General features: G+C 46.4%; 1 protein-coding gene across 1 annotated transcript; it reads right to left on the bottom strand.

Annotated features, from left to right (window-relative positions):
- Nucleotides 1–1,111: 1,111 nt before the first annotated feature.
- cemip2 (cell migration inducing hyaluronidase 2) lies at nucleotides 1,112–25,041 on the bottom strand. Its single transcript, XM_063017598.1, has 24 exons — nucleotides 24,891–25,041; nucleotides 20,769–21,125; nucleotides 20,284–20,424; nucleotides 19,592–20,159; nucleotides 16,425–16,594; nucleotides 14,128–14,316; nucleotides 11,850–12,019; nucleotides 11,425–11,622; nucleotides 10,039–10,244; nucleotides 9,844–9,913; nucleotides 9,622–9,750; nucleotides 8,887–8,975; nucleotides 7,131–7,262; nucleotides 7,007–7,042; nucleotides 6,266–6,421; nucleotides 6,001–6,178; nucleotides 5,562–5,777; nucleotides 3,953–4,164; nucleotides 3,684–3,866; nucleotides 2,823–3,042; nucleotides 2,010–2,111; nucleotides 1,766–1,911; nucleotides 1,536–1,642; nucleotides 1,112–1,360 (listed from the first exon to the last, which is right to left on the bottom strand). The coding sequence occupies exons 2-24, from the start codon at nucleotides 21,103–21,105 to the stop codon at nucleotides 1,173–1,175; spliced, it is 4,143 nt and encodes a 1,380-aa protein (XP_062873668.1). The 5' UTR covers nucleotides 21,106–21,125; nucleotides 24,891–25,041; the 3' UTR covers nucleotides 1,112–1,172.
- Between the last annotated feature and the right edge of the window lie 2,856 nt (nucleotides 25,042–27,897).

Genomic DNA, 27,897 nt, shown 5'->3' with positions numbered 1-27,897 from the left:
CGTAATTGCACCGGTCATGAGAGCGAGAGAGAAAACCCATCCGGCTTAGTCCCGCCCGTATCTGAACAACAGTGGCCGCTCAGCCTCAGCCGGCAGGGCAGAGCGGAGATTCGATACGACGTATTCGAGATCCAGCTCTGGTTCCAGCGTGTGTTTTTACCGCTGCGCCACCTGAGCGTAATCTTTGGCGCCTGGAAATCCGGGTTGCGATGTGCAAAACGCTACGATCTAGCACACTAGAAAATAAACAACGACGAAATATCGGCACGTCTGCTTTAAAACTGCACGTTAGGAGTCGTGAGTCCTTCAGTCAGCAGCGATTAAGGTGGTATCGCCAAAGCGCCACCTTAAAACGACTGAATAAATATTTAAAATATGGAGGAAAAAGAATGCAGGAATAAAACAATAATAAACAAACGAACGTAATCGATTCTGAAACATCGGTGCATTAGTGACGCCGGCTAGCGGGCGCTTCGATAGTTTCACACCGTACAAAACAACACATTATGGTTCAACTGACCCCCCCTCCCCCGCCCCACCACTTAGTCATTTCCATTTCCCGTTCGTAGCAACCTACGCAGAGCCGCATCGCGCACGGAGAGGCATGATATGCTCCGCGCGGTGGCCACCCCCGCGTCATTTCGGAGCTTGGCGAAATTCCTACGTACAGCGTACAGCATGATAGACTTCAGGTAGGAAGGTGGAACCTTTTCGACCTTCCCTCCGACTCCGCCGGGCGCCCGGCCGGGCCGGTAGCACCGCCGGGGCTCGAACTCAGTCTAGTGTATTAAACATGGATTTCAAAAGTTTCTATTGGTTGGTTTGCTATTAAGGCGGTATGCGTTTTAGCAGGCGGAGCTTAAGCTTGAGAAGTCCAGCCCGGTGCTACCTTAAATTCTGCAGTCGTCACGGTAGCAGACGCTCTCTCCGCTCTGGTTGATGCCTTTTGGCTGGTGAAGTCCCTTGATCCTCGTGTGTGATCCTTTGATCCTTTTGCTTTGAAGTTTGTTTGGACGGGACGAAAGTGCAAGACAGAAAAAAAACACACACAGAAATGTCACGAATTCCAACACCCCAGCACCACCCCCCCCCCCCCCCCAACCCCCCACGTTCCTTCCCGAAAATAAATAGAGTCCTTGGGTTCACGTTCGTCCCGCTCGCAGGTCGGCGTCTCAGCTCCGCGCCTTCCGCAGCAGCTCCTCGTCCCGGCGGCGCGGCGGCTCCGGGCGCCCGGGGCAGGGGTACGCGTCCGGCGAGAGGGGGATGAACTTCTCCCAGACCTCCTGACCCGGGTCCGCCAGGAGGGACACCCAGGGCGGGGGCGCGGCCGCTCCTCGGAAGCCGAAGAACGCCAGGCTGCCTGGAGAGAGAGGACAAGGTCAGCGGTTCGGGTCGGAGAGCTGGCGCACGAGGCGCACGGGGGCCGATCTGGAGCTGCCAATCCACCTGTCGCATGCCGTCAGAGCTGGGAGGAAACGCACTCGGTAGGCAAGGACAGGATCTAAAGCACTGTGCCAAGCGTGCGCAGTACAAACCTTTTCCGCGCAGGTCCGCCACCTTGGCCGTTCCCATAGCAACCAGGTACTCGGCGACGCCGGCGAGTCCCTCGGGTCGTCCTCTCGAGGCCATCAGGACGATCGACCTGCAGGATGGGGCGGGGGGGATGGGATAAGAGCACTTTATTAATGACGCCGTCCGTACAGATGAGCTCTGCAGGTATACGATTGTATACAACGGGTATATATCATCATAACTGTTACCGTACCGCTGTGGAATCCCCGTTCTGAGATGCTGCTCCATCTTGGAGTCCAGTTTGGAGAAGACAGAGTTCCCGCTGACCGCCCCGGTGCAGGAGTCCACGGTGAGAACCAGGAATCCGGTTCTGTCGAGGTTGAACTGTTTGCCGTTCACCTGACGAAGAAGGAAAAAACAAGACACACGATTCAGGGCCGCGCCCATCCACGCCCCACGTGCTTACGCGCTTTTAGCTTAGGATTGGTGCCACTCACGGCGATGAAGGCTCCGGTCCGGTTCTTCTGCTCGTCCGTGACGTTCAGGGATCTGATCTGAGTCTGGACGTAGCTGTTCCACGGGTCGCTGGAGAAGACTCGCTACACGGGGGAACAAACGCAGGCTGTACTGGAGGTCGACGCCCATGCTACATTTTATCTCTATGGTTACGTTAAGACTTGAGGAAAGTGACCCCTCTCCCCCCCCACCTCTGAAAATATGATTATTTATTACTTTTTCTTTCAATTTAGTCATATCCAGCTTCCCAGCTTCATCTGTCCTGTAGTGCTGCGGACAACCGCTTCTTTTCACCTGCCAGTACAGAGAGTCACGCACTGCTCTCCGTTATTCACCATCTCTGAGCAAGCGCCTTCGACCAACCAGCAGAGGCCGCTGTTGCACTGTTGCAGCGCTAATGAGGAATCCATCCTGACAGACTGATGAGCTAAGCGTCTGGCCTGTCCAGTCTCCTCATTTTGACCGTGTGACACCGAGGGCGGCCGAGCTACAGCCGTCTAGACTTCAACTCCTGAGACACATGCGCATGACTTCTGCCGCTAGTTAAAACTCGCCAAAGGAACCGAACCAGAAGCTCCACTACGTTGACCTTTGAACGTACGGACGTAGCGACGTGGTTCGCGATCAGCTAGGAGTCTGAATTAGCCACTTTGTGTTCTTTGTTCACAGGGCTATTAGCTTAGCATCATGACATTTCACTGCAGTATGTAGCTTTCAAGTCCTGAATTGTGACCGCGCCCACTTTCGCATCATCATTCCTACTTACTTTTATCACGCCGTCCCGAGAGACTCACCTTGGAGGCTCCACAGTCGCCGCAGGGCTCGGCGTCGACGGCGGGCATCGGCGCCGGGGCGCCGGGCACCCTGGCGTATTTGGGGTAGGCGGCGGCGGTGCAGTTACACGTCTGCTTGGTGCCGGTGGTGGCCGTGATCTTGACCCGCTCGCAGCCCCGGACGGAGCAGTAGCCGTGACCGTCGCGGCCGTGCCGAGCGCGAGTGAACAGCCAGAGCAAGCTGCGGGGGGAGAAAATCAAAAGTATATGGACACCTGACCGAGCGCTTCGTTTGGACCTTTCATTCCCGAAACCCAATCCAGCAAGATTCTGGAGTCGTTTGGATTGGTGCCTGGCTCACAGTCGACGTTCCAATTCATCTCAAATGTGCTCAGTCGAGTTAAATTCAGGGTAATTTATGGATGTCATGTTGTGCACAGCGATACATATTCATGCTGGAACAGGATAGAGCCTTCCCCAAACTGTTAGCACAAAGCTGCGTGCAGTAGTCAACCGCTTCTTTTCCGCTTGCATGAAGCGGGTTCACACAGGGATCAGTGTCGTGTACGTAGAGTCGCGCACTGCTCTCTGTTTTTCGGCATCTCTGTATAGGCACATTGATCCAGCCAGCAGAGGCCGCTGTTGCAGCAGCTATGAGGAATCCCTTCGACCTGCCCACCCTCAGACACAGCCGATCGTGTTTGCATAAGCACAGCTGCAGTTTTATTGTACTGCAGGGTTATTTAAGGTCACTTTGACCCCGCCCCAAAATAGTTTTTGTTCCCGCCCACCTTTCATTTTATTTATTTTATTGAATTTATTTATGGATCACTTTGATCCGTCCGTCTATTCTCGCCATTCTTGCCCAGCGGTCAGTCTTACCCGGCGGCACGGTCGAAGAAGTACTTCCTCTCCAGCGGCCGTTTCTCCAGCTCGGCCAGAGAAGAGACGGAGCCGTAGTCCTCCATGCCATCGAAGACGTTTTTCTGGCGGTCGTAGATGTCCGACATCACCTGGAACACCGTGTCCGAGGGGTAGCAGAGCCCAAACAGAGCCCAGTCGCCCCTGCAACCAGAAAGAAGACACGGCGCGTGTTTGTCACGGTTTCAGACGCAGAACTCACAGAAGCGGAATCCACCCGGCGCACTCACAGGTCGAAGTTGACGAGCGAGAGGACGACCTCTTTGGGCGCCTGGCCGTTCCAGTGCAGCGTGTAGCTCTTGCTCAGCATGAGGACGGGCTGGTACTGCTGCGAGAGCGCCGTCTGGCTGTTTATGCCCCTCAGCACCAGGGGACTGTCGGGATACTCGTCCCTGATGATGGACAGGCTCAGGTTGGGGACGCCTTGGGTCTTGATGTACACCTGGGAAGAAACATCGGGGGTTAGAATAAGTGGTGCTCGTGAAGATCCAGGTCCAGTGATAGGGTGCTTTACACCGTTCTAAATGCCGACTGGCATCGCACATGTTAGTTTTAGGCTGGCGTGCGGGAACTCGGACGTGTAAACCCGTTTCACGGAGCTTGTGATGCTCAGTTCTCGGGCTGATGTTGCTTCCAGAGGTGGTTTGGAACTCGGTAGTGGGTGAGGCAATATGTGTACGATCACAAACGGACTTGTGCCAAGGCGGCATCCTATAACAGTGCCACCGGGTGTCCACATACTTTTGGCCAGGCAGGTGAAAGGCTATGATCGGACTGCCGGGCAAATCGAGTCGGCCAACTCGGTTGCTATGGTAACAGTGCCAGCGTGGAGATTTTGGCAGCGGGTACGTTAGGGGGTCAAAAGTGGCCGAAGCACCTTAATCCTAAGAGGTGGCGTCCACATACTTTCGGCCACGTTGTGCATGTAAATACGAATAAGTACGCAAACTGGAAACGCCCCCCCGAGCCCTCCTGCCATCCCATAATAGCAGGCCGACCTACAGCTACGATGGGCAGCTTGGTTGTCATGGTAACAGCACCAAGCATTACCATGGGGGGCAAAAGTGGCTAAAAAGCACCTACACTAAACTTTAAGAACTGGTGTCCACAGACTTTGGAAACGCCCCTCGAACCCTCCTGCCATCCCATAATAGCAGGCCGACCTACAGCTACGATAGGCAGCTTGGTTGTCATAGTAACAGCGCCAGGGGGGGGCAAAAGTGACTGAAGCACCTACACTCAACATTAAGAGGTGGTGTCCACAGACTTTGGAAACGCCCCTCGAACCCTCCTGCCATCCCATAATAGCAGACCGACCTACAGCTACGATGGGCAGCTTGGTTGTCACGGTAACAGCACCAAGCATTATCATGGGGGGCAAAAGTGGCTAAAGCACCTACACTCAACATTGAGAGGTGGTGTCCACAGACTTTGGAAACGCCCCGGTGCCCTCCTGCCATCCCATAATAGCAGGTCGACCTACAGCTACGATAGGCAGCTTGGTTGTCATAGTAACAGCGCAGGGGGGGCAAAAGTGACTGAAGCACCTACACTCAACATTGAGAACTGGTGTCCACAGATTTTGGAAACGCCCCGGTGCCCTCCTGCCATCCCATAATAGCAGGCCGACCTACAGCTACCATGGGCAGCTTGGTTGTCATAGTAACAGCGCCGGGGGGGGGGGGCAAAAGTGACTGAAGCACCTACACTCAACATTAAGAGGTGGTGTCCACATACTTTGGAAACGCCCCAGTGCCCTCCTGCCATCCCATAATAGCAGGCCGACCAACAGCTACGATAGGCAGCTTGGTCGCCATGGTAACGCAACGAGCGTGTCACCTGAGCGTAGCGGCCGCTGCACACGCAGGCGTTCCACCGCGGCACGTCCACGCAGTCGGGGTGGCGGAGCAGGAAGTTGTCGGCCCTCACCGCCGACGTCCCGGGGTAGCCGCTCACCGAGCCGTCCACGTCGTGGAAGATGGTGTTCTTGTCGCCGTCCAGGTCGTTGCCCTCGAACCACTGGCCCGGCTGGCCGAAGAACGCCCTCAGGGTCACCTGGGCACACGGGGGGGAACATGAAACAAGAACGCTACAACATACCAACAAAAGCATTGGGCCGATTGTGCCCACTAGATGGCGCCAATAGATGTGGCTGAACGTAATGAGGTGTCCAGATACTTTTGGCTATTAACTGTACAGTACATCTGCTCAGGTAAAATAACCTAGAAACCTGTTTTAAATTAGAGTCATGCGTATAAACTGTGTGTGAGAGACTCACGCTGGACAGGAAGGACAGAGACGACAGGTTGTTCCTGGGCGTGAGCTGCCAGCCGTTCTTCAGGCTGAACCCCACGGCGGTGCTGAAGCGCTCCGGCGTCGGCGTGAACGACCTGAACGTGCTCTTCGTCAGGCGCACGGGGCCGTCCAGGATCTGAAAGCCGCGGATGGGGAACGTCCTGCGGATCGCACGAAGGAAAATCATGAACACGCCGGTCAACCGGGACGCCGTTTCGCGTGAGCCTGACGAGCGCCGTTTCTCTCACTTGTTGCGGGGCAGCGTCCTCATCTTGCCGTCCACTCCTCCCACGCCCCAGTACTTGTTCTGTCCTCCGTTGGTGCCTCGGTTCCTGCTCTCGCCCACGAACAGGGACTCGGAGACCTCCTGGCTGGAGCCCACGTCTTTGGGGTAGCTGCCGTCGCTGCGGGAGGGCGAGAGAAAGACCCCGGGGTCAATCCTGTGACCTGGATGCACACTGTATGGCCGAAAGTATTCGGACGCCCGACCATGAGCTCGTTGGACGTCCCAGTTTATGAAGTATGTCTGTGGGAATTTGTGCCTGTTCAGTCAAAATATGACAGAATTCATATAACTGGGCACTGATGCCGGTCGAGAAAGTCTCGGTCGATGTTCCAGTTCATTACCTAAGCCTGATTTTGATAAGTGGCGTCCACATACTTTCGGCTATACAAATACGAGTAAATACGCGAGCGGGAAACGAACCTGCGCCCTCCTGCCATATCATAATACCAGGCCGACCCACGGCTGCGACAGGAGCGCGTTCTCGGATCCCGGGTGCCATGGTAACACCGAGCCTTCCCTAAACTGTTGCTGCCTCCTCTATATAACCGATTTGTTACACCTGTCAGCAACTGTGAGCACAATTCCCACAGGCACAGTCCGAAATATGGTGTCACGGTTTTGGGATGGAACGTTTAACTGGTCAGCTGATGGTCAGGTGGTCCACACACACACACACACACGCACGCACACACGCACGCGGTACCTTGCGAACGACAGTCCGACGCCGTTGTCTGCGAAGCTGCGGGAAACAGGAACACACACAACATGATCAGCTAATCAGAAAACTGGTAGAAAAGCGATGGGCGTGGTCACTCCCGGGTACCTACCCGGAGTTGCGAATGACGATGTCGCCACCGCGGATCCAGGCACCGAGGTCGTTGTTCTTGAAGGAGATGAGCGTGTCGATGACGGCCGCCTCCCGTGGTTCGGCGGGGTCCGAGTTCTGGTGCGGCCGAAACCTGCCGCGTTCACACACAAAAAAAACGAAGGTGTCGGGGATCGTTACGCGCCGGGGCCGCCAATCAACAAACCAATTAACGCAAGTTCAATCCTTGTGCTACAAAATGTAAGAATGTGGTGCAGCAAGTCTGTACGTACTGCGAAGCATGGTGGTGGTAGTTCGGGGTTGTGAGAGCTGGGCGGTTATACTTAAGCAATAGAACACGAGGGGGAGTGTGTTATCGCGAATAACATCACGGCTGTGATTCGGTCGCAGTAGATCATCACAGCCGTGATGTTATTCGTGATAACGCACGACCTCGAGTGTTCTATTGCTTTTATACAACAGTTTTTACAAAATAAAGAAAGAAAATAAATCAAAGAAGCCCTGAATTTCATAATAAATATCCCGGATTTATGTTCCCTACATAGTGCACTAGATTGTGTATCAGATCCCGGATTTATGTTCCCTACATAGTGCACTAGATAGTGAATTAGACAATTGATTTATGTTCCCTACATAGTGCACTAGATTGTGTATCAGATCATGGATTTATGTTCCCTACATAGTGCACTAGATAGTGTATCAGATCCCGGATTAATGTTCCCTACATAGTGCACTAGATTGTGTATCAGATCACGGATTAATGTTCCCTACATAGTGCACTAGATTGTGTATCAGATCCCGGATTTATGTTCCCTACATAGTGCACTAGATTGTGTATCAGATCCCGGATTTATGTTCCCTACATAGTGCACTAGATAGTGAATTAGACAATTGATTTATGTTCCCTACATAGTGCACTAGATTGTATATCAGATCCCGGATTTATGTTCCCTACATAGTGCACTAGATTGTGTATCAGATCCCGGATTTATGTTCCCTACATAGTGCACTAGATTGTGTATCAGATCCCGGATTTATGTTCCCTACATAGTGCACTAGATTGTGTATCAGATCACGGATTAATGTTCCCTACATAGTGCACTAGATTGTATATCAGATCCCAGATTAATGTTCCCTACATAGTGCACTAGATTGTATATCAGATCACGGATATATGTTCCCTACATAGTGCACTAGATTGTATATCAGATCCCAGATTAATGTTCCCTACATAGTGCACTAGATTGTATATCAGATCACGGATATATGTTCCCTACATAGTGCACTAGATTGTATATCAGATCCCAGATTAATGTTCCCTACATAGTGCACTAGATTGTATATCAGATCACGGATATATGTTCCCTACATAGTGCACTAGATTGTATATCAGATCCCAGATTAATGTTCCCTACATAGTGCACTAGATAGTGAATTAGACAATTGATTTATGTTCCCTACACGGTGCACTAGATTGTGTATCAGATCACGGATTTAAAACGCGATCGGGAATAAAGGTCGGTGTCGCCTGCGTGCGCGTTTGTGTGCATGAAACTTGTCGTTACTGGCAACGCGTCAGCGGAGTAATACAGTTGTGGTGTGAAAAGATCGTGCTGTTATCACCAATATCAGCACGGTTAGAACGCTTCTCAACCAATCAGATTGCAAGGTCGGAACTAACTGCTGTATAAAGTGATACTACCACCACCATGCTTTACAGTACGTACAGTGACGGGTGAGTACGAATGTGCCCTGACCTGGCGTTGTTGTCCAGGCAGAGATATTCCCGGGGGTCGGCGGCGCTGGCGTTGCTCGTCTTCACTCCTTTGTCGACGAACAGACCCGCCTGGAGAAACGGTCAGCAGTGGCATCGGTCATTTGTATACGAAAGGGAATGAAAATAAACACAAAAATGGTGATTAATCACCACCCCCACACCAACCCACCAATCCACCAATCCACCAATCGTTCTACATTTGATCCAAAGCGACTTACAATCATCACTGAACACAATTTGAGCAATTGAGAATTAAGGGCCTTGCTCAGGGGCCCAACAGTGGCAACCTTCTGATTACTAGTCCAGCACTTTAACCATGTTGTCACATGCTGACCTTTTTTTTTTTTTTTTTATATATTTGCATTTTATCTAGTGTCCCAACTCTTTCTGGAAGTGGGTTGTATTGGCGCTTTCATGAGCTAAACCTACCACATGGAGGCAGCATGCAGAAGGTGGATTGGTTCATCCGCATTGCTGATACAGGCCCACCTTATTCTCTTCTATACTTGTTTGCTACACTCAATAGTAAATAGTTAATACTTAAATTTAATGCCATCAACCTGCCCTGTGTGAATAAGTAATTGCCCCCCACCCTGGTTTACGTTGAATTTGTATTAATGACCCAGTCCTCCCACCCCTCCCTAAATTCCAAGGCTCCGCCCACACCTTATGTTGTCTGTATTTAACACAGCGAGACGTGGACGGTAAGACCCACCTTGAAGTTGGAGTGGACGCGGTTGTTGTAGAAGATGCCCAGCGGCGTGAGCTCGGACTTGGTCTCGGGTACGAGGCCGTGAGAGTCCCCGGTGGAGGCGTTGTGAAAGACGAACCAAATCCCGGCATCCTACAGAACAAAACAAGAAGAAAAATACATAAACAAATAAATCAGCATCACGGGCGTCCGGGATCTGAACGGGAACGGGATGAACGGGGGTACCTGTGAGCCCGCGGCTGCGTTGCTGATCAGATTGTTGTTGGGGTTGGCGATCCAGAATGTAGACACAGCCCTGGAGTGTCCACACACACACACACAACATGTGTTAAAACTCCATATGAAGGTCAAGCGTCACTAAATTGAGTCACTCTGTGTGTGTGTGTGTGTGTGTGTGTGTGTGTGTGTGTGTGATCCTACTTGCACTCGGTGGCCGGCGAGGGAACGTAGGCGCCGTGCACTCGGTCACGTATTTTGGTGCACATGGTGTCGTTGCGCTCGGTGGGCAGAATGGTGCCCGGTCTGGTCACTAAGCCCAGGTTGTGATAAAAGGTGTTTCTCTGTTCGATCCCGTCCGCCAGGAAGAAGCAGTGGCCCAGGGTGTCGTACCCGACCGTGTCCCTTACCTAAAAAAAGAACAAAAGAGCAGACAGGCGCCATCAAAGTGCGAATATGAGACGAATCTGCATTCGTGTGGAATAACCAGGATTCGCAGAATCTACGTACTGTGAAGCATGGTGGTGGTAGTATCACTGTATTCACCACACATACTGTGAAGCACGCCAGTGGTAGTATTCACTCTACATACTGTGATGCATGGCGGTGGTAATATCACTGTATTTACTCTACGTACTGTGAAGCATGGTGGTGGTAGTATCATAGTATTCACTCTACATACTGTGAAGCATGGTGGTGGTAATATCACTGTATTTACTCTACATACTGTGAAGCATGGTGGTGGTAGTATCACTGTATTTACTCTACGTACTGTGAAGCATGGTGGTGGTAGTATCACTGTATTTACTCTACGTACTGTGAAGCATGGTGGTGGTAGTATCACTGTATTTACTCTACGTACTGTGAAGCATGGTGGTGGTAGTATCACTGTATTTACTCTACGTACTGTGAAGCATGGTGGTGGTAGTATCACTGTATTTACTCTACATACTGTGAAGCATGATGGTGGTAGTATCATAGTATTCACTTTATGTACTGTGAAGCATGGTGGTGGTAGTATCACTGTATTCACTCTACGTACTGTGAAGCATGGTGGTGGTAGTATCACTGTATTCACTCTATGTACTGTGACGCATGCTGGTGGTAGTATCACTGTATTAACTCTACGTACTGTGAAGCATGGTGGTGGTAGTATCACTGTATTCACTCTACGTACTGTGAAGCATGGTGGTGGTAGTATCAAAGTATTCACTCTACGTACTGTGAAGCATGGTGGTGGTAGTATCACTGTATTCACTCTACGTACTGTGAAGCATGGTGGTGGTAGTATCACTGTATTCACTCTGTGAAGCATGGTGGTGGTAGTATCACTGTATTCACTCTACGTACTGTGAAGCATGGTGGTGGTAGTATCACTGTATTCACTCTGTGAAGCATGGTGGTGGTAGTATCACTGTATTCACTCTACGTACTGTGAAGCATGGTGGTGGTAGTATCACTGTATTCACTCTACGTACTGTGAAGCATGGTGGTGGTAGTATCATAGTATTCACTTTATGTACTGTGAATCAGGTGTCCAGATACTTTTGGAAACCTCTGTGAGGTTGTGTTTAACACAAACACGCCTACCAGCAGGCCGTTGGTGGCGTGGATGGAGACGCAGCGGGAGAACGAGTGGTGGATGGAGAGCGAGTCCAGGTAGGCGCGGCGCTCGTCCACGTCCCCGCACATGTGGAAGTGGACGGGGTGGCTGTCCCGCTCGGCCTGCTGTCCCATGTGCCTCAGCTCCACCTGGGACATGTGCACCGACGAGAAGTTGCCCAGGATCTGCACACACACACACACACACACACACACACACACACACACACACACACACACACACACACACACACACTTTATTTTAAACTGGACGACTCCAAGCCATGCGTATAATGAAAGAGTGCAGGTGCTAGACTGGCCTGCCTGCAACGAACTGATAGTAGCTACGAATAATCGTGAGCTGTAGACCACAACTCAATTCTAGGGTCTGGGGAAGGTTTAGGATTTCAGACCTTGATGTGTCCCCCGAAGGTGTCGTGCGCGAAGAACTGGCACCAGTTGTCGCCATAACAGGAGCTCTCCATTTCTCCGTGGATGAGGATGTTCCTGGTCAGCAGCGCCACCTCGGCGCGCATGTCCACGCCGTCCACGATCTCGCCCATGTGGGCGTACTGGGGCTTCCCTAGGACACAAACACACACGAGGTGGTCACAGGGGGTCAGAAGGAACTGATGTGGGTTTTAAAGGGGCACAAACATAAGAATGTGGACACCACTTTATATTATAGATTTCAGGCTAATTATGTGAATTAAATTATTAAGAATCAATTAGAATTTTTCACTTTAAAAGGACCTTGTCTAATTGTTTTTAATCTGATAGACACTTTTAACTAAGTTTACTGACGTGACGCAGTTTTATTAGTTTGTTGTGTTGTTAAATACTGGGGACCTACAACGGCGTATTAGGGCCACTTTAAAGAAAAGAATCTTAAATAAGTTTTGATTTTGAGAATAAAGTCGTATAAGTTTCGAAATAATTACGAGATTAAAGTTGAAATAATTACGAGATTAAAGTTAAAATAATTACGAGATTAAAGTTGAAATAATTACGAGATAAAAGTTAAAATAATTACGAGATTAAAGTTGAAATAATTACAAGATTAAAGTTGAAATAATTACGAGATTAAAGTTAAAATAATTACAAGATTAAAGTTGAAATAATTACAAGATTAAAGTTGAAATAATTACGAGATTAAAGTTAAAATAATTACGAGATTAAAGTTGAAATAATTACGAGATTAAAGTTGAAATAATTACGAGATAAAAGTTGAAATAATTACGAGATAAAAGTTGAAATAATTACGAGATTAAAGTTGAAATAATTACGAGATTAAAGTTGAAATAATTACGAGATTAAAGTTAAAATAATTACGAGATTAAAGTTGAAATAATTACGAGATTAAAGTTGAAATAATTACGAGATTAAAGTTAAAATAATTACGAGATTAAAGTTGAAATAATTACGATTAAAGTTGAAATAATTACGAGATAAAAGTTAAAATAATTACGAGATTAAAGTTTAAATCATTACGAGATTAGAGTTGAAATAATTACGAGATTAAAGTTGAAATAATTACAAGATTAAAGTTGAAATAATTACGAGATTAAAGTTAAAATAATTACGAGATTAAAGTTTAAATCATTACGAGATTAGAGTTGAAATAATTACGAGATTAAAGTTGAAATAATTACGAGATTAAAGTTGAAATAATTACGAGATTAAAGTTGAAATAATTACGAGATAAAAGTTGAAATAATTACGAGATAAAAGTTGAAATAATTACGAGATTAAAGTTGAAATAATTACGAGATTAAAGTTAAAATAATTACGAGATTAAAGTTGAAATAATTACGAGATTAAAGTTAAAATAATTACGAGATTAAAGTTGAAATAATTACGAGATTAAAGTTGAAATAATTACGAGATTAAAGTTGAAATAATTACGAGATTAAAGTTGAAATAATTACGAGATTAAAGTTAAAATAATTACGAGATTAAAGTTGAAATAATTACGAGATAAAAAAAAATCAATTAGAATTAAGAATCAATCAAGTCTTCTGCACCTCCTATATAGCCAGAAGTATGTGGACACCCGGTCATGAGCTTGTTTGACTTTTCCTCATTTCAAAACTACAGGCATTGAGACAAAGTTGGCCGGACACATGATGTGCCTATGGGAATTTGTGTCCATTTAGCCCAAAGGGATGTTCTGATGTGATACGGGAAGGCCCGGCTCACACCCAGCGCTCCAATTCATCCCAACGGTCTCACAACTCCGTGCCGTCATATATCATGTAAGTGGTAAAGTACCAGAACCTGAATATTAGAGGGGTGTCCACATATTTTTGGCCCAGAGACGGTGGAAATCACGATCTCTGCCTACTGATGGACCTCCGATCTTTTCCTGCCTCGGACAGAGAAACTCCATCATCGTTCATTAAATCTGTAAACATCGGTTTAATCGACTTTAAACAAACTGAGAGCCGCCTTTGATCTGACGCCCCCTGAGGAACACAGAAAGAATTCAAATAAACAAATTAAGCTTCGAGATAACGGGTAGAAAAACGCCCAGATAAGCGCCGACTACATAATTTGTAAACAAATCTGATCCGATCTGCCTCTGTTAATAAACACACAACTAACTGCGGGTCACGTTTCACTACATGTCCATATATTTAATGCCTTTTAATCGATGTGAAATGTGGTCATGGGTCAAATACCCGGTCTCACCTTGTAGTCGCAGCTGTGTGTTGGTACAGTGTGGGCAGGGCAGCAGCGTGAACTCCTCCGCCTGGTGCATGGAATAGTCGGTACTGGCAACCACGATCCTCTCGCCCGGCCTCCAGCCGCTCACGTCGTCCTGGACGTCCAGGACCACCTGGTCCACCACGTCCACCCGGAAGCCCGATATGGGGTAACCTGTGGGCGGAGGGATGATTCGGGGAGTCGTGTGAGAAGCTTCTGGACCGTGAGTGAAACTGTCCGCGGTCGAGCAAGCTTTACATCGCAACGGGCTTGGAGGCTACAGCGCTGGAAAAGGAACTCGCGCCAGAACCGGCTGCTCGGAGCTTGAGGTCGATACTGTCCACAGCCAAGCAGGCTTTACACAGCCAGGGTTTTTTTTGGCTTCGTCACGAAGCCAAAAAAAACCCTGGCTGTGTAAAGCCTGCTTGGCTGTGGACAGTATCGACCTCAAGGTCCATGCAGACCAAAGAAAGTCATGCAGCTGGCATCAGCGGATCAAAGCTTGGTAGGAGCCTCCCGAGGGGGCGATCCGGACCCCCTCAAAGGAGCTTTGATCCCTCCCAGATAAAAGAGCTTCCGATTTTCGGCAGGAACGTGTCGGCGCCTCGCCGAGATCCGTCACTCAATCGGACCATTGATGGCGCGATCATCTCCAGTCACGCTAGTCGGAGATATTTATAGCTATTATAGCTGGAGGAAGCGACGTATGGATTTGGTCGTCGGTTCCACAGCAGAAGACGTATAGAGGCGTCTTTGTCCGACAGTGGACTACACACAACACAACTTATCAAAAGAGGAAGTGTCCCGTCTGCAGGCTGTTCTCTGCAAGTTCTGAAGGATGGACCAAGAAGAATCAAGACCCTGAAAGACCCATTCTTGGTGAGCCGAAGTTCTGAAGGACAGCCCAAGTCCAATCAAGACCCATCAAAGTCACATGATTGGTCAACTGCAGTTCTGAAAGATGGACCAAGAAGAACCAAGACCCATAAAGACCCATTCTTGGTGAGCTGAAGTTCTGAAAGACGCCCCAAGATGCACCAATCCCCATTACTGGTGAGCTGAAGTTCTAAGATGGACCTAAAAGACCCATAAGGACCTAAATTTAGTTATATTCTGAAAGATGGACCAAGACCCAAGACCCAAGACTCATGAAGGTCACATGATTGTTGAACTGCAGTTCCGAAAGATGGACCAAGAAGAACCAAGACCCATAAAGACCCATTCTTGGTGAGCTGAAGTTCTGAAAGACGCCCCAAGATGCACCAATCCCCATTACTGGTGAGCTGAAGTTCTAAGATGGACCTAAAAGACCCATAAGGACCTAAATTTAGTTATATTCTGAAAGATGGACCAAGACCCAAGACTCATGAAGGTCACATGATTGTTGAACTGCAGTTCTGAAAGATGGACCAAGACCCAAGACTCATGAAGGTCACATGATTGTTGAACTGCAGTTCTGAAAGATGGACCAAGAAGAACCAAGACCCATAAAGACCCATTCTTGGTGAGCTGAAGTTCTGAAAGACGCCCCAAGATGCACCAATCCCCATTACTGGTGAGCTGAAGTTCTAAGATGGACCTAAAAGACCCATAAGGACCTAAATTTAGTTAAATTCTGAAAGACGGACCAAGACCCAAGACTCAAGACTCATAAAAGTCACATGATTGTTGAACTGCAGTTCTGAAAGATGGACCAAGAAGAACCAAGACCCATCAAGACCCACTGCTAGTGAGCTGAAGTTTTGAAGAACAGCCCAAGTCCCATTAATACCCCATTTTTGTTGAGTTATAGTTCTGAAAGACGGACCAAGACCCAAGACCCAGGACTTAAGACCCATAAAAGTCACATGACCGGTCAACTGCAGTTCTAAAAGATGGGTCAAGACCCAAGACACATAAAAGGCCCACTCTCGCCAAGCTGAAACTCTGAAAGACGTCCCAAGATGCACCAATCCGGGATTGGTGAGCTGAAGTTCTAAGAGTTAAATTCTGAAAGACGGACCAAGACCCAAGACTCATAAAAGTCACATGATTGGTCAACTGCAGTTCTAAAAGATGGACCAAGGAGAACCAAGACCCATAAAAACCCATTCTCGTCGAGCTGAAGCTCTGAATGATGCCCCAAGACGCCCCAAGTTCTGAAAGATGGACCAAGACCCAGGAAGACCCATCCTTAGGTTTATCAAGGTCATATCAAGAGACTATTCTAGAAGCTTAAGATAAAAGCCTCCAGCTTCAAAAGAGTGTTTATGTGTTTTTTTCCTTTACTCCGAGGTGCTCACCGTTGCTCCACTCGCTGTAGGCCATGACGAAGAACCGCACGCCGTCCACGGTGACGAAGTCTCGGCGAGCCAGCGCCTTCCCGCCCGTGTCGTGGTTCTCGTGCTCGCGTACGTCCTCCGTGCAGGAGCCGTTCCCTCCGCCGACCACCGACACCAGGGCCCACGCCTGCCTGCGGAACACGAAACCCAAACCCCAGAGCCTCGTTACATAAACGCTACACGGCCTGTAAGAGTCCCGATATTTATCGTTATTATTAGGAAATATAATAACTAGGCTTTTATATTTAGAACAGAATAAAGCCGAACCCCCGGCGGAGTCATTTTCAAAAGCCACATTGAGCAGGACGCCGGAGCCGAGCGATTCTTCGAGAGACGAGCTGCCCGGTGTCAGCGGGATCATGAATCAGCCCCCCCCCCCCCCCACACACACACACGGCTCCCCAGAGGGGGTCAAGATGTACGGTCGGGAGGCGACCGCGGGCGGGCTTTGGCCCGGCTCGTGTTTGTTGCGTAATTTTGCACGTTACGCTGCCAGATGTTTCTGTTTCTGTGGAGGGAGTCGGCGAGGGTGCGTGCCAGGCCCGAGCATCAAAGGCGCTCACAGAGTGAAGTCAGAACCGCTGGAACGCAGCTCTCGAGGAACCGAGATCTGCTGCTGGCTGCGTCCCGCATGAGCAAAGCTCCCGTGTCCATCTGACCTCGGGGGTGACCGGGGCGGGTACGAACGGGGTCAAAGTCTTACATATCTGACCCCCCAAACCACACTGGGACGTTGTCAGGGACGAATAATGAGATGAAGCATCTGATCTGTGTCCGGTAATGTGCAAATACAATGACCTGATACCTCCTGGCAACACCCTAGTGATCACCTAACATCTAAGTAGTAACACTCAACCACCTGAGAGATGAGTTCTGATGGCCTCCCCTAGAATACCATGTGACAATGCACCAGAATTGTAACCAGTAATGTTCAAATACAATGACCTGGAATGACCTAGGACTCTAAATCACCTGGAAACACCCTAGCAACCACCCAAAGGAACCACCTGAGATCTGAGATATGACAGTACCCCCCAGTACCCCCGTAAAGATTACTGGAATACCATGGAAACCACAGAGCAAAACCCTGACAACAACCTGGAATACCATAGGAAATGCTGAGCAAAAGCCTAGAAACCACCTGAAATACCCTATTAACCACCCCAGCCAACCACCTGGAACAGAGCAGAAATCATCTTGGTGTGCAATAGCAGCCCAACAGGGGTACAACAATGGACAAACCACCAAAATTGTAACCAGTAATGTGCAAATGCAATGACCTGGAATCACCTGGGACACTAACAATCACCTGGCAACACCCTAGCAACCACCTATAACCAATTCATATCGCAAAGCCTGACTATCGTAAAGCAAGTAGGTAATTAATGCAAGCAGGACGCACCAGATCCACATCTGGAGTGCCACAGCAAAGGGTATAAATATTTATACTTCCTCATTTTGCATAATTAATTGTAGTTTGATGTCAAAAATGTAAATTATTTTCATTAAGGGCACAAAAAATCAAGGGGTCTGAATATTTCCTAAATCCACAGTCTAACACCCATGCAGCTGCCTGGGATGCCACAGCAATCACTTAGCAACACCGTAGCAACCGCCTGAACAAAACCAGAGCAAACGCTTAACCCAGCAACACCCTAGCGACCACCTAAAATACCACAGCGAGTGCTTAACGACACCCTAGCGACCACCTGAAAAGGAATCTGACCCCCGCTCTTACGTACCGACGCCCTTACAAAGGCGTCGCTCATCGGATTCGTGTCTCGCGCGTCCGATACCAGTCGCGTACACACGCCAGCTTGGGAGTCGGGATTTCTGAAGGCCGCTGTGTACGCGCATCCTGCCCCCTCGCTTCCTCTCTTCCTGAGAACTGCCCAGTCAGTTTTATCGTTCCGCCGGTACGAACACAACGGAAAGATCCGGAGAACCTTCAGTTCAATCAAACCTGGACACAAAGGCACATAAAAAAACGCAGGTTCTGGTAGGAAGGTTTCCCTGAAAAATAGAGCATGTTCTTACTCAGGTGTCCACATACTTCTGGACTTTTTGGCCTGGCTGCCAGGTCGGTGCAGACCGTGTGTTTTTCCTCCGCTGAAGAACCGCAGAAACACTCGAACGTCGTGGAAACACGAAAGTCAGCTCATTTTCCAACAGACATCCTGGAAACGGACCTGGCTGACCCTCCGGCGCTGCTCTCTCGCCGTCCAAACAGAGATACAGGAAGCGCAGGGAGGCCCTTCCCCGAAATGTTTTCCACAGAAGAGAGTGGGAACGGAACGCTGGGCTCGGAGCGACCGACAAGCCGAGGCCTTATTAGGTACGAATTGGACGGCAGCCGCGCCGGTCGCTCGATTGGTTCCACATTGGATGCTCGTGTTCCCGAGGACGTCAGGGTCTCAGTGGGTCCTGCTCAGCGCTTACACAGTGGTCCAAACACGACTCTCGCACCTATTAAAACCAAAGCTTTCTCAAGGATTTTGGAGTGCGTCTGTGGGAATTCGGACCCGTCTGTCAGCAATCGACCTTCCCGATTCATCTCAAGGATGTTTGAACGGAGATGTGTGTGTCTGTGTCCTGGAACGGGAGAGGACCTTCCCCAAACTGTTGGCCACCAAATAATGAAAGCACATTATTTATTCAGTCTAATGTAAGTCATACACGGGACGTAGCTGAAGCACTCGAACACTATGTTCGGTTTCGTCGAATCACAAGTCTTCTTTCTTGTGGCGCCCTTATCTGATTGGCTAAACCACTGAGGAGGCGGGGCTGATTTATGTAATTATATACGTTATATAAAAAAAAAACGTGGCCAGTTTGTCGGAAAGGACGAGATGTATAAACGTTTGTAACGAAAGGAATTCGCTAAGCGGCGTGCCACATGCCTCACTGCTTAACCTACCTGCTGCAGCAACAGCGACTCCTACTGGCGGGTCGAGGTGGCAGAAAAAATACAGAGAGAGTAGCGTGGTCCTCCAATTAAGAAATAATAATAATAATAATAATAATAATAATAATAAAAAACTGCTCCTGGCTGGTGTCAAGACGCCAACATGGGTGTTGCGCAGCCAGCAGAGGTCGCCAGAGAGCACAGGGGAAATTTCCATCCTCACCTGTATTGCAGCTCGTAGACGTAGCGGCTGCCCAGTCGCTCCTGGATGGTCCTCTTGGTTTCCTCCAGGAGGCTCTTGACCGCCGAGTCCCCGACGGCGAGGGTGACGACGCGCCCGTCGGGCGTGTCCCGCAGCGCCTGGCTCAGCCTCCTGCTGTCGTTGTGCGAGTCGTGCGTGTCGAAGCGCTCGGTGCTCAGCACCGCGCCCGTGTCCTGGTCCACCACGCGCAGGTTGATCCCGCGGCTGAAGTTCCTCTGGAAGGCGTAGCCGCCCGCCGGCAGGCCGCCGGCCGGGACGGTGCGGGTCAGCAGGGTCCAGGACGGCCGGTGCGGCCCGTGGAGCTCCAGGGTGCCGCCGGCCCGCACGCCCACGAACTTGCGCCCGAATTCGGGGTCGGGCGGCGCGGAGGGGTCGTCCGAGCGGCCCAGCAGGGCGACGGTGGCGCGGGAGCGGTAGCGGCATCTCGGCCCGCCCACGTGGAGGCCGCCGCCCTCCTCGATCAAGATGTGGCGGGTACGTAGGGTGACGTTGTTCGAGCCGTCCTTGTGGTCGGCGAACACCACCAGGCCTGTGAGGACACAGCAGAGGGGCGTCGGCAAGCCGAAATCCATCCCGACATACACACGACACGGCCAAAAGTATGTGGACGCCCAGGCATTAGCAGATCCGAACCCGCACTGGTGAATCCTTACCTCCCGATTTGATGGTGAGGGAGAGCAGGGTGGCCGACGCCACCAGCCGAAGCCGCTCTCCGTTGCGCACCACCACGGCCTGTTTCGGCTTCTGACCGGGGTTCCAGTTCCTCAGCGTCGGGTCGTGATCAGGGCAGTTCTCTAGAACAAACACAGCAAACGGGAAGTTTTATTTAACAGCCTTTTCCTGGTATTAAGACGCTGGCGGTTTAGCAAAGGGGTCGGTCATGTTTTCGTTTGTGATAATGATGTCGAGAAATGTAAACAAGGCAGCACAGAGTTGTGGGTTTTTCCCCCACAGTTATGTTACAGCATCCAAAATCAAGAAATACATGAATAAAGCAGTGACTGACTGCATGGTCAAAAGTATGTGGACACACCCCTTTAAACACCTTCGCAATGTAGTGGAACGTCAGCGGCTTCAAAAATCCAATTTGGACTGAACTGTCACAAATCCTCACACACACACTCCAAAACACGCTCACCGTCGACGGCGTCGCTGGACGACGGCAGGCCGAGTGCGAGGATCAGCACCAGGAGCAGCGCGGCGACGGACGCGGCGGTGACGATGTAGGCGTTCCTCCTCCGCCGGCTCTGATCGCGCTCCCGGCCGTCCCGAGGTTCCGACAGGTGAAGGGCGGGGGGGCGGGGCGGGGCCGGGGCGGGAGTCGGAGGCTTTAGATGAGGTATGGGAGGTGGAGGCGGGGTTTTGGCGGGAGGCGGGGATCGCGTCGGCGCCACCCGGACCGGGGAGTAGCGCGCGGAGCCGTTGGGCGGAGCCACGAAAAGGGGGAGGCGGCCGGAGCCATTGTTCGCCTGCATGGTACAGAGCTCGCCACTTCCTGCGGGACGGAGAGAAAAATTAGAGTTTAAATTTAGATACGTATTATATGCTGACTGTATCAAATAATATACAGGATGTATATCACATCCATATATATATATATATATATATATATATATATATATATACACACTCACACATATATATATATATGTAGGATGACTATCATATAATATACATAATGTATATCTCAGTCATTACATATATATATATATATGGATGTGATATACAGTACATTAAGTATGTTATATAATAGTCATTATATATATATATATATTATATAACATACATAATGTATATAACACACACACATATATATATATATATATATAGAATGACTATCATATAACATACAGGACGTGTATCATATACAAACATAAATATAAATATGTATATATATGTATGTATGTGTGATATATATTATGTTTATTATATGATATATATATATATATATACTGTATATATACCTGTATATATATATATATATATATGACTATGATATATTTATATATGTATATCATATAATAAACATAATGTATATCTCATGCATATATATATATGCATATGAGGACTGTATCATATAATATACAGGATGTATATCATATACATAAATATGCCACAAAGACACCGAAACACATTTGGGATGAACCGGAGCAGCGATGAACAACCAAACGGGCACAAATTCCCACCTGCACAGTCCAAAATCTGTTCAAGCCTGATCAAAGGAGCACAGGGATGTTTTAGCTGGTGCAGTGGTGGAAGCTAACAGCCAGGTGTCCACATACTTCTGCTCTGTCGTGAGTCGATTTAGGGAAGTCCCGGGAGGAAGTGCAGCTTCTTTTCACTCTCACCAGAGCTTCCGTATTTCTAACAGGACGTTTTCTATTATTAATTTATTTATTTATTTATCTCGCAGGCGTGACCCACGTTCTCTGGGCGGCGCCTCGCAGAGTTCAGGCTGACGTTTGGCACCGTGAGCTCGGCGGTTCGGAACCGGCGGCGGATTTTTCACATTTCCGAGGTATTTACACAAACACATGGTGTTCATTAGGCCCCACAGAGCGGGCGAGAGAGAGAGAGAGAGAGAGAGAGAGAGAGAGAGAGAGAGAGAATCCCCCCCCACCCCCCCCCCCGAGCCTGAAGGAATGAACGCTGGTGCTATGAAACCAGGTCCGACACGCCAGCCACGAGTCTGGAACCACAATCACGTCTCCGCCCGTGTCTCAGCTCACGTCACCGATGATTTGATCTGATCCGATATGAGCCGAGCTGATGATCCGTTAGCCGAACGGCGCTCACCTTGGTCCCGGAGGCTCCGGGGGGGCGGCCGAACCCGTCAGCTGGTTGTGATTAGAGAGCGAAGACGTGAGGAGGCCGGCCGCGAGGATTCCACTTTTTACTTCGTTGTGACAAACGCTGGCCACCGCCGATCGACATTCATGTTCGTAGTTTCCTTCTTCTTGAGTCTGTGTGCATCCACGAACAGGCTGGCGGCGTCCTGCCGTGTGTACGCACGAGTGTAGCAGGTGCAGCAGTGTTGGGATTTTTTAAAGTCGTGTTTTATTTCCCTGTCCTCTTTATTAGGAACACATACCCTGTTAGTGCTTGGCAGTAATGGGGATTGAACTGGCAACCTTCTGATTACTGGTTCAGTACCTTAACCTCGGAGCTTCCGCCACCGACATCATCAAGTGACCTTGGAAATGACAGAATGGGCACCAATCTATCTTGGGAATATAAATTTTAGCTTCGCCAATCCACCTACTGGCATGTTTCGTAAGTCACCAAAGGAAATAATAAGGAAAAATAAATAAATGCGGACTGTGAGACGCAGGGAAACACATTCGGGATGAACAGGAACGCAGATTCCCGAAAAATCCCAACAACATTGCTGCACCTACTACACTACCGTGCCGTTATCATGTCGTTATTTCAGTGCTGACTACGATCCATCAACCAAACATCAACTGGACTGTGGGGGTCAGTAATTGTATACCTACAGGGAACCGACCTCGAACCAGCGACCTCCAGCCTGTTGTGTTCTATGTGAGCGGACAACAAATTTGATTGGACGGATGTCTGATAGCGACACCCCTCGTTCGCAATTCCGTGCGCTACACAGGGTCACGGTGCCACACGCCCCCTCCGACACGTATGCAGTACCCACTGCATCTTTTCACCTGCACGAGGCGAGTTCATATGCGGATCAGCTTCGTGTACAGAGAGACGCACCCCGGTCAGCATCATTCCTCGACGCATCGACCAGCCAGCAGAGCTGTGCAGAGGCGGGATCAGTTATGAGGAACCCTGGTCAGTGAGCCTCGGCCGCCGGTTTACCACTGTTCCTTCCTTGGACCACCTTTGATAGATACTGACCACTGCAGACCGGGACACACCCCACAAGGGCTGCAGTTTTGGAGATGTTCTGACTATATATATACACGTGTGTGTGTTATTGTAATACTTAGATTTTAAATGCTTAGAAAAATTACTTTGCATATTACTGATTATTTTGTGTATATTAAAAAAAAGATTAAGAATTCTTTAATTTAATTTAATACAACTTATTACATTATTTAAAAAAAATTTTTAATTATATTTGAATAATAATAAATATGAAATATTTTTACATTTAAAATTTGTGTAAAAACAATTTATTTATTATTTTTTAATTTGTAAATCCTAATTTTATATCCTATTTCTTTATATTTTTATTATATTTGTTATTGTTGGTGAATTATATTTTTTTTCTTAATTTTTACAAAATTTTGGTACATTTAAATAAAATTTATTTGTACTTTATTCTTTTCTTTAACTTTTTTTTTTTAATTTATCCCAGTTTGTACTTGTTTTTATCGGGTTTGTACTCTATCACCAACCGAGCCACCGAGTTCAGGACTTGGACTTGAAGGAATGGAGTGCGATCGGTCGAGCTATCCCTTATTTATATGGGCACAGAAAAGTCAGCTGATATAACCAACCCTAGTCGCTGACAAGATATACGACGGTCACACCTCAGAGCTGAAGGACTTTGAGCCCTGGGTGGAAATCTTGGGATCGATAGACTTCTGTATTGAGAGCCCAGTTTACACTATACGTCCAAAAGTATGTGGACACCTGACCATGAGCTTGTTGGACGACCCATTCAAAATAAAGTGACCTCTATGTGATCTTCTCAGCTATATTATTAACAGCCGCTCTTCTGAGAAAGCTCCTCACAAGGTGCTGGACTAGTAATCAGAAGGTTGGTGGTTCAAGTCCCACCGCAACCAGTGTTGGACCTCTCATTTGATCTAGATAAAAGAGTCCGCTAAAAGACTTGGAACTCTGGGTGGAATTCTGTTCAAGGCTCCATAGACTTTCCAGCTGTAACTAACAGATTCAAATATTAGTAGAAACCCCCAACAGCCATGAAACCCCAGTTCCTTACGAGTGAATGAAGGTTTTTAGTATCTCTAGGTCGGTTTTATTTCTGTATTTCGTCTCTATTTGTCTGGTTTTCTTCTCTTTTGTTCTTGGATGGTCGTTGACGTTTCTGTAACAATGGTGAGATGAAGCAGCTCAGCTGTCGCCTGACTTAACTTCAGTTTTACCCTTGGTGCAGCTGTAAGAGACTTTAGACCGAGTTTAACCAGTTTTAGCTGAAATAAAGGCAGTAAAGTGAAGTTTGTTGGAGTTTGTCAGCATTAGTCGCTGATATTTGAGGCTCTCAGGACTCAGCGGTTACTATTATTGTCTCACACACACACAGTTCATCTCTTACCTTCACACTCTCTCTCCGCGCTCAAGCTCCATTCACGGCACTCACACGCCTCCGGTGAAGGTTATTTAGTGAGTAAATCCTCTCGGTAGTGAATATTTACGGTATAAAACCATGTTTAACAGCAATAACTGCAGTTCCCGTTTCTCTCTCCGTGTTTCTCTCCAGCTGCTCCTCCACACTGAGGAAGCGTCGCGAGCTGCACTCTCATTACAGCGCGAGCGGTCAGGGGGCGGAGCTTCACCTCAGACGTCATCACGCCGTCACCGCGCACGCTCACTGTTAAACTGTTATATTATAATTATTTATTTATTTATGTATTTATTTGTATTCTCTATTAGAATTCATTCGTTTATCATATATTTTTTAATTTGTTTATTTAAGTATAGTTATTCTTTTGGTTTTTCTGTTCTAAATTAATCGCGCACATTTAAATATCGTTTATTTCTGCATTTTCTAACTCTAAACTTTTAAAATTAAATAAAATTAAATATTATTATTAAGTATTATTACATCTATTTCAGATTATTATTACTATTATAAAATATTTACTTGTTTTTCTGATATTTTAATACATATTTTCAGATTTTTGTTATTTATCTATGTATTTATTTTATTGTTTTTTATTTGTTTAATTTATTCGTTATAATTATTTAATTTATTTTGCTTATTTAATAATATTTTTTTATTATTTTTTGCTTTTATTTTTTTGCTGTTTGAATTGAATCATTCATATTTAAATATGTTTATTTCAGCATTTTTTATTTATTCTAAACTATTAATTTAATCATTTATTACATCTATCTAAGATTAATATTACTATAAATATATTAATAATAATAATAAAATATTATAAATATTATACATCTTTATTTGTTTGTGAATAAAGATACATTTATTTCTGCTTTTTGTTATTTTATTTATTTATTTCATCATATAATATAATTTATTCGTTTTTATTTATTATTACTATTTCATTTATTTTGCTTATTTAATAATATGCTTATTATTTTTTTGCTTTTATTCTGTTTGAATTGATTTATTCACATTTAAATATGCTTATTTCTGCATTTTCTTGCTCTGAACTCTAAATTGAATCATTTATTACAGCTACTTTTAACTATTATTATTGTTATAAACTGTTAATAACGTTATAACACATTCATTAAGAAGGTCCAGGGTTTAATTTCCAGATCTTTTAAATTTAATAAATCATCATTTTTTTATTTAATATAAATTAAATATAGAAGGCCAATCCACCTACTGCATTTTCCACATGTTCTCACTAATGATCAAAAAAGATTCAAACCCAAACCAAAGTCTTTATGTTTTGCATTTAAATATTATTGATTTAAAGATTTTATTGTCTTAAACTTTTTGTTTATTTTATGTTTATTACATAGAGATTTTTCGTCTTTCTTCTTCTTATTATTATTCTTCTTCTTATTATTATTATTATTATTATTATTTAAAGCTTTTGAAGTTTTCATTTGTTTGCTTACTTGCACATTTAAATTTAAATTTCTGTACATTTTAACCTAAAGACTTCCTTTATTTGTAATTGGATTTTGTTATTGTAATACTTGTACTTCTAAATGCTTAGAAAAATGTCCTCTTTGTACCATATTACTGATTATTTTGCACATCCTGAAAAAAACTAATAATTAAGAATTATTTAAATAATAATTTATTTTTTTATTCTTTTAAAATAATTTGTGTAAAAAAACACTTTATTTATTTATTTATTTATATAAATTAATTAAAATGTGTGAATCTTCATTTTATATTCTCAGATGTTTGTTAATGTTTTGCTCAATTTGTTGTTACATTTAAATAAAATAATTTTTTGCTTTATTCTTTATTTGTTCATCCTGTTCTCAGATTTTTTGTTTAATTTTTTATCCAATTTATACTTTTTTATTTATTATTTTTGTAAAATCATCTGTAATAATGAAATTTGTTTTATTTAGGTGTAATTTATTTCAATATGAAATTTCAGTTTTTACACTATTATTTAGTCATTTATTTATTTTGTATTGTATTTTTATTTATCTATTATAATTGATATTTCTAAAGTTTTATTCTTAGTTAAATTTTATTTTTTTTATTTATGTAATTAATACATTTTATTCACCTTCACATTTTCCCTCTTAATTATTTTAATTTGTACACTTTGTGTTGTATCTGATTTAAACGCTGATTTTCAGCGCTGCAGCATCAAGAAAAGGTTTTTATCTTTTTCACACAGGCACAGCAGGTCAAAGGTCAGAACCTCCAGGGTGTACAAACGGTCCCTGTGACCTCTGGGTTGTAAACAAAGGAGGCGCTTAGTGAATTTTGTAGGAAGTGGAAGCCATTAGAGCTAAAAACACCGACTTTCATCTTTCCTTTAACGGTCATAAATCCACCTGAGGGTGGAACCGCCCGCCTGCTGCAGGGCTTAGAAATGCCTCCCACAAAAAAGCCCCAAAAGATCCCAGAAAAGCCTAATTTAAAGCTTTTATAACTCAACAGTAAGAAAGGTAACAAAGAGGGACTAACTGCTATCCAAAAAACACCATGATGATCCCCAAACTGTTTGATCTATGGAGAAAATAAAACAAGAGCTTTTGTCTGACCGTGTTTGCGGTAATAGCAGTACTGCTGGTGGTTCAGGTGTGATTGGACCTGAACGACTTGCCGTGATTGAAGGAATTAACTTCACCTTATTGGAAAATTCAGAAGGCGGATGTGAGGTCATCTGTCCATGAGCTGATGATTGACTTCCAGCCTTACCAGTTTGGACACAGTGCATGCACGTTGACCTCCCACTCACCATTTCAGCTGTCAGATTGACCTCAGGTAGTGCAAGTGCTGCACAGTTCCAGGACCCTGTGCTTGAACCTCAAAACAGGCTGTTCAAAACCACCCACACCCCAGAGTAAGTGTGTAAGCTGGTGAATGAGAGAGCATGTAATGTACTGTGATGATTTACCTCATTGCCACCCTGTCTAACAATGTGTAATCTTGA

Source organism: Trichomycterus rosablanca, chromosome 21 (assembly GCF_030014385.1).
Source record: "Trichomycterus rosablanca isolate fTriRos1 chromosome 21, fTriRos1.hap1, whole genome shotgun sequence".
Taxonomy (NCBI): domain Eukaryota; kingdom Metazoa; phylum Chordata; class Actinopteri; order Siluriformes; family Trichomycteridae; genus Trichomycterus; species Trichomycterus rosablanca.
This window is presented reverse-complemented; position numbering and strand designations above follow the sequence as displayed.